Source organism: Salmo salar, unplaced genomic scaffold (assembly GCF_905237065.1).
Source record: "Salmo salar unplaced genomic scaffold, Ssal_v3.1, whole genome shotgun sequence".
In the NCBI taxonomy this organism is placed as follows: domain Eukaryota; kingdom Metazoa; phylum Chordata; class Actinopteri; order Salmoniformes; family Salmonidae; genus Salmo; species Salmo salar.
In genome coordinates this window covers 980,001-987,500 of record NW_025550412.1, presented here as the reverse complement: position 1 = coordinate 987,500, position 7,500 = coordinate 980,001, and the positions used below count along the sequence as shown (strand labels likewise).

Genomic DNA, 7,500 nt, shown 5'->3' with positions numbered 1-7,500 from the left:
ACCCCTAGGGCTGTTCACCATTCCTTAATACTACAGAACCACAGAGGGTCCAGAACCCCTAGGGCTGTTCACCATTCCTTAATACTACAGAACCACAGAGGGTCCAGAACCCCTAGGGCTGTTCACCATTCCTTAATACTACAGAACCACAGAGGGTCCAGAACCCCTAGGGCTGTTCACCATTCCTTAATACTACAGAACCACAGAGGGTCCAGAACCCCTAGGGCTGTTCACCATTCCTTAATACTACAGAACCACAGAGGGTCCAGAACCCCTAGGGCTGTTCACCATTCCTTAATACTACAGAACCACAGAGGGTCCAGAACCCCTAGGGCTGTTCACCATTCCTTAATACTACAGAACCACAGAGGGTCCAGAACCCCTAGGGCTGTTCACCATTCCTTAATACTACAGAACCACAGAGGGTCCAGAACCCCTAGGGCTGTTCACCATTCCTTAATACTACAGAACCACAGAGGGTCCAGAACCCCTAGGGCTGTTCACCATTCCTTAATACTACAGAACCACAGAGGGTCCAGAACCCCTAGGGCTGTTCACCATTCCTTAATACTACAGAACCACAGAGGGTCCAGAACCCCTAGGGCTGTTCACCATTCCTTAATACTACAGAACCACAGAGGGTCCAGAACCCCTAGGGCTGTTCACCATTCCTTAATACTACAGAACCACAGAGGGTCCAGAACCCCTAGGGCTGTTCACCATTCCTTAATACTACAGAACCACAGAGGGTCCAGAACCCCTAGGGCTGTTCACCATTCCTTAATACTACAGAACCACAGAGGGTCCAGAACCCCTAGGGCTGTTCACCATTCCTTAATACTACAGAACCACAGAGGGTCCAGAACCCCTAGGGCTGTTCACCATTCCTTAATACTACAGAACCACAGAGGGTCCAGAACCCCTAGGGCTGTTCACCATTCCTTAATACTACAGAACCACAGAGGGTCCAGAACCCCTAGGGCTGTTCACCATTCCTTAATACTACAGAACCACAGAGGGTCCAGAACCCCTAGGGCTGTTCACCATTCCTTAATACTACAGAACCACAGAGGGTCCAGAACCCCTAGGGCTGTTCACCATTCCTTAATACTACAGAACCACAGAGGGTCCAGAACCCCTAGGGCTGTTCACCATTCCTTAATACTACAGAACCACAGAGGGTCCAGAACCCCTAGGGCTGTTCACCATTCCTTAATACTACAGAACCACAGAGGGTCCAGAACCCCTAGGGCTGTTCACCATTCCTTAATACTACAGAACCACAGAGGGTCCAGAACCCTACTAGGGCTGTTCACCATTCCTTAATACTACAGAACCACAGAGGGTCCAGAACCCCTAGGGCTGTTCACCATTCCTTAATACTACAGAACCACAGAGGGTCCAGAACCCCTAGGGCTGTTCACCATTCCTTAATACTACAGAACCACAGAGGGTCCAGAACCCCTAGGGCTGTTCACCATTCCTTAATACTACAGAACCACAGAGGGTCCAGAACCCCTAGGGCTGTTCACCATTCCTTAATACTACAGAACCACAGAGGGTCCAGAACCCCTAGGGCTGTTCACCATTCCTTAATACTACAGAACCACAGAGGGTCCAGAACCCCTAGGGCTGTTCACCATTCCTTAATACTACAGAACCACAGAGGGTCCAGAACCCCTAGGGCTGTTCACCATTCCTTAATACTACAGAACCACAGAGGGTCCAGAACCCCTAGGGCTGTTCACCATTCCTTAATACTACAGAACCACAGAGGGTCCAGAACCCCTAGGGCTGTTCACCATTCCTTAATACTACAGAACCACAGAGGGTCCAGAACCCCTAGGGCTGTTCACCATTCCTTAATACTACAGAACCACAGAGGGTCCAGAACCCCTAGGGCTGTTCACCATTCCTTAATACTACAGAACCACAGAGGGTCCAGAACCCCTAGGGCTGTTCACCATTCCTTAATACTACAGAACCACAGAGGGTCCAGAACCCCTAGGGCTGTTCACCATTCCTTAATACTACAGAACCACAGAGGGTCCAGAACCCCTAGGGCTGTTCACCATTCCTTAATACTACAGAACCACAGAGGGTCCAGAACCCCTAGGGCTGTTCACCATTCCTTAATACTACAGAACCACAGAGGGTCCAGAACCCCTAGGGCTGTTCACCATTCCTTAATACTACAGAACCACAGAGGGTCCAGAACCCCTAGGGCTGTTCACCATTCCTTAATACTACAGAACCACAGAGGGTCCAGAACCCTACTAGGGCTGTTCACCATTCCTTAATACTACAGAACCACAGAGGGTCCAGAACCCCTAGGGCTGTTCACCATTCCTTAATACTACAGAACCACAGAGGGTCCAGAACCCCTAGGGCTGTTCACCATTCCTTAATACTACAGAACCACAGAGGGTCCAGAACCCCTAAGGCTGTTCACCATTCCTTAATACTACAGAACCACAGAGGGTCCAGAACCCCTAGGGCTGTTCACCATTCCTTAATACTACAGAACCACAGAGGGTCCAGAACCCCTAGGGCTGTTCACCATTCCTTAATACTACAGAACCACAGAGGGTCCAGAACCCCTAGGGCTGTTCACCATTCCTTAATACTACAGAACCACAGAGGGTCCAGAACCCCAGATATTTCCTCCTAATGAATGGAGGGAGGAGAGGTATTTAATGATTTAATTAGCTGAGGTTTGTTCTCCTCTAATCCCGTCACTCCATCCCAGAAAGCCCTTCTCTCCCTGTTTGTAAAGCACTCCAGGTTCCCAGGGCTTAATGGCTGTTAGGGAGACGCAGCAGCAGAGTCCGAGAGAGGAAATGTAAAGCAATACTTTTTCAATTTATGAGAGAGGGTGTGTGCGTCTCTCACCTGGAAGGTGTGAAGCCAGTCCTGTAGGCCGGAGGGGGGCGGGCCTGAGGTGACACGTCTCCTCTGAGCTGAATGCCCATTGGCTGCTCGCAGGTCTCCAAAGGTAGTGGGCGTGGTCTGGAATGGAACGAGACTGGAGGGACTGGAGAGAGAGAACATGAGAAAGAGAGGTTGAGAATTCAAAAAGGTTTTGTCGGATATTATTCATTGTAATCAGACAGGTTTTTTTTTACATGGACGATACATTGGAGATAATATACGACAAGTACTGGAAACAATAGAACACTGAAGAATCGGGGGAAACCAGGCCTGCTATTCATAGCCGAGGCTTTGGATAAAGTACGACTAGAATTTACATATAAATGCCTGGAATATTTACATTTTGGAGAATCTCATATATAAATGGGTTAAAGTTATGTAAAGGCAGGGGTGTAAAGTACTTAAGTAAAAATACTTTAAAGTACTACTTAAGTCGTTTTTTGGGGTATCTGTACTTTACTATTTATATTTTTTGACAACTTTTACTTTACTACATTTTCCCCTGACACCCAAAAGTACTTATTACATTTTGACAGGAAAATGGTTCAATTCACAGACTTATCAAGAGAACATCCCTGGTCATCCCTACTGCCTCTGATCTGGCGGACTCACTAAACACAAATGCTTCCTTTGTAAATGATGTCTGAGTGTTGGAGTATGCCCCTGGCTATCCATCAATAATACAAAAAAATGTAAAATGGTGCCGTCTGGTTTGCTTAATATAGAGAATTATAAATTAATTATACTTTTACTTTTGATACTTTAGTATATTTTAGCTATAACATTTACTTCGATAATGAAGTATATTTAAAACCAAATACTTTTAACTAAAGTAGTATTTCACTGGGTGACTTTCACTTTTACTTGAGTCATTTTCTATTAAGGTATCTTTACTTTTACTCAAGTATGACAATTGAGTACTTTCCCCACAAAATGTGTATAGGTAACAATAGTAACCCTAGGTGTAAAATAGTAAAAATAATGGCTACTTCTCAGAAAGTATTAAGCGGTCAAGAGGCGTAAAACAAGGTTGTCCACTATCGGCATTTATATTTATTATTGCCATCGAAATGTTAGCTGTTAAAATCAGATCCAATATTCATATCAAAGGTCTAGAAATCCAGGGCTTAAAAACAAAGGCATCATTGTACACTGATGATTCACTTAAAAAAATAAAAATGTTTTACACACCTTTATTTATTTAACTAGGCAAGTCAGTTAAGAACAAATTCTTATTTTCAATGACGGCCTAGGAACAGTGGGTTAACTGCCTTGTTTAGGGGCAGAACGACAGATTTTTACCTTCTCAGCTCAGGGATTTCAACTTGCAACCTTTCGGTTACTATTCCAACGCTCTATCCACTAAGCTACCTCACACCATTCTTTTAAAACCACAATCTGAATCCCTCCACAGCCTCATAGAGGATCTACATACTGTTTCTATCCTCTCTGGATTAAAACCAAATGATGTACTATATTACTTATTGGATTACTAAAAAATATAAATTTTACATTACCGTGTAGTTTACTAATTAAATGGTAAATTATATGAGCAAAAAAATATTCAATTTCACTTGGAATGACAAGCTAGACAAATTTAAAATGGACCTATTTATATAATGAACATGCATTCAGAAGGGAGAAGTTATTAAATATTAAAGCATTGGACCTCTCACTAAAGGCTTGAGTCATACAAAAATGATACTTAAATCCGAAATGGTTCCCCAGCAGATAAGTAAAGCAGGCTCACCCAGTGTTCAAGAATGGTCTTTTCCCTTTTATTCAGATTACAACCATTCACTTGTAATTATTGAAATCTCCAAAATATCCCTATTTTTTTTTTTTTTTAAAACAAGCCATAGAAGGTCGGTTGCAATTACAGTTTAATCCTCCAGAAAAGACAGAACAAATATTATGGTTAAACTCAAATATACGATTTGATAATAAACCATTTTTTTTGTGAAGAAACAAATGACGGTCTTGGTAAATGATATCAGGACAGGTGGAGTTGTCACACATGCATCTAACATAAATATATGGAAATCTCTGCTCTACCCCAAATTACAACCAACTAATTGCAGAATTACTGCAAAAAAATGGAAGAGGCAAGTGGAAGGGGGAGAAAGTAAGGAACTTGTATGTCTGCCCTGAATTAAAGACCAACGTTGGTTCAAGACAATTGTGATAATTAAAAAAGTATACCAGTTTCATTTAAGGATTTAAAAAAAAAAAATTGACATATAGATTGGAGGGAGGGGCCAGTTGGGAGGAGATTTTTGACGTACCGATTCCATGTCACATGGTCTATGAACTGATACGCAAAACGACACCAGATTCAAAAAAACTTTGTTTTCAATACAAATCATTCTACAAAATTCTTGCAACCAATAAAATTATATTTGACGAGCTAAATGCCCTTTATGCTCGCTTGAGGCAAGCAAAACTGAAACATGCACGAGAGCACCAGCTGTTCTGGATGACTGTGATAACGCTCTCAGTAGCCGATGTGATCAAGACCTTTAAACAGGTCAACATACACAAAGCCGTGGGGCCAGATGGATTACCAGGACGTGTACTCAGAGTATGCGCGGACCAACTGGCAAGTGTCTTCACTGACATTTTCAACCTCTTCCTGACCGAGTCTGTAATACCAACATGTTTCAAGCAGACCACCATAGTCCCTGTGCCCAAGAACACTAAGGTAACTTGATTAAATGACTACAGACCCATAGCACTTACGTCTGTATCCATGAAGTGCTTTGAAAGGCTTGTGGCTCACATCAACACCATCATCCCAGAAACCCTAGACCCACTCCAATTTGCATACCGCCGCAACAGATCCACAGATGACACAATCTCTATTGCACTCCACACTGCCCTTTCCCACCTGGACAAAAGGAACATATATGTGAGAATGTTGTTCATTGACTACAGCTCAGCGTTCAACACCATAGTACACTCAAAGCTCATCACTAAGCTAAGGACCCTGGGACTAAACACCTCCCTCTGCAACTGGATCCTGGACTTCCTGACGGGCTGCCCCCAGGTGGTGAGGGTAGGCAACAACACATCTGCCATGCTGATCCTCAACACTGGGGCCCCTCAGGGGTGTGTGCTTAGTCCCCTCCTGTACTCTGTGTTCACCCACTCGAATACCATCATTAAGTTTGCTGATGACACAACAGTGGTAGGCCTGAACACCGACAACGACGAGACTGCCAGTTCTCTGACTTCCTCCCTATAGGCTATGTGGTGCCAGGACAACAACCTCTCCCTCAACGTGAGCAAGACAAAGGAGCTGATCGTGGACTACAGGAAAAGGCGGGCCGAATAGGCCCCCATTAACATCAATGGGGCTGTAGTGGAGCGGGTCGAGAGTTTATCTAGTTCTTTGGTGTCCACATCAACAAACTATCATGGTCCAAACACATCAAGACAGTCGTGAAGAGGGCACGACAACACCTTTGTCCCCCCCCCCCTCAAGAGACTGAAAAGATTTGGCATGGGTCCCCAGATCCTCAAAAAAGTTCTACAGCTGCACCATCAAGAGCATCCTGACTGGTTGCATCACCGCCTGGTATGGCAACTGCTCGGCATCTGACCATAAGGCACTACAGAGGGTAGTGTGTACGGCCCAGTACATCACTGGGCGAGAGAGAAGGGGGAGGTAAAGAATTCGTAATAACCAGTGTTTCTATCTTACAAGGAAAATGTTCAACATCATATCTTTCATTCTCATAATTTATCAGACGTTCTGCTACCCATAGTACCTGAAGAAATTAGTTGATATGACTCACACTAGAGAGACGGAATTATATGGAGAGCGAGGCGGCAGGGCGCGTGTTACCCGAGGCGGCAGGGCGCGTGTTACCCGAGGCGGCAGGGAGCGTGTTACCCGAGGCGGCAGGGCCCGTGTTACCCGAGGCGGCAGGGCCCGTGTTACCCGAGGCGGCAGGGCCCGTGTTACCCGAGGCGGCAGGGCCCGTGTTACCCGAGGCGGCAGGGCGCGTGTTACCCGAGGCGGCAGGGCCCGTGTTACCCGAGGCGGCAGGGCGCGTGTTACCTGAGGTAGTTGGAACCTTTGCAGTGTTTCTTTCCTGAAGAGAACGGCCTGACGTCTGGTCCATGGTCCAACTTCCTCTTCATCTGATAGAGAAAGAGTTGGGGGGGAGAGGGAGATGGAGGAATGGAGGGAGAATGGAGAGAGAATGGAGAGAGGGAGAAAAGTTAAGCCACAGTACAAAACAGAAAGTCACAAACTAGCATACACGTAGCATACCCGTCACTACCATCATAAAAGCTCCACACCCTAACCAAAAAACAACCACAATCCAGCCCTGTAGAGTCGTGTCTGTTCTCACTAGCCCTTAAAGTACCAGGCTCTGACGTTGTATTTACAGTGTATAAGGTGGAGGGTGACAGAAGACGGGAAAATATAAAAACACACAGCTGTCGTCTAAAACAACTCACTGTCTGCTGCCACCAGATACCAATACACCTTATATTGGAGTTTAAAACGGTTTAAATATCACACACACACAAACAAAAACATGTAAACGTTGATCAAGA

General features: G+C 45.0%; 1 protein-coding gene across 5 annotated transcripts in view; it reads right to left on the bottom strand.

Moving 5' to 3' along the window:
* The window catches only part of LOC106596576 (F-box/WD repeat-containing protein 7), an 84,345-nt gene that overhangs the window by 43,586 nt on the left and 33,259 nt on the right, over positions 1 to 7,500 (bottom strand). For 4 of the 5 annotated variants that reach the window (XM_045713747.1, XM_045713748.1, XM_045713749.1 and 1 more), the window contains 2 exons: positions 6,995 to 7,077; positions 2,893 to 3,034 (listed from right to left, as the gene is read on the bottom strand). In XM_045713747.1, the coding sequence (XP_045569703.1) occupies positions 2,893 to 3,034; positions 6,995 to 7,077 (225 nt within the window). Of the gene's footprint in view, positions 1 to 2,892; positions 3,035 to 6,994; positions 7,078 to 7,401 lie in introns of all 5 variants that reach the window. The other variant, XM_045713751.1, reaches the window with a different exon arrangement.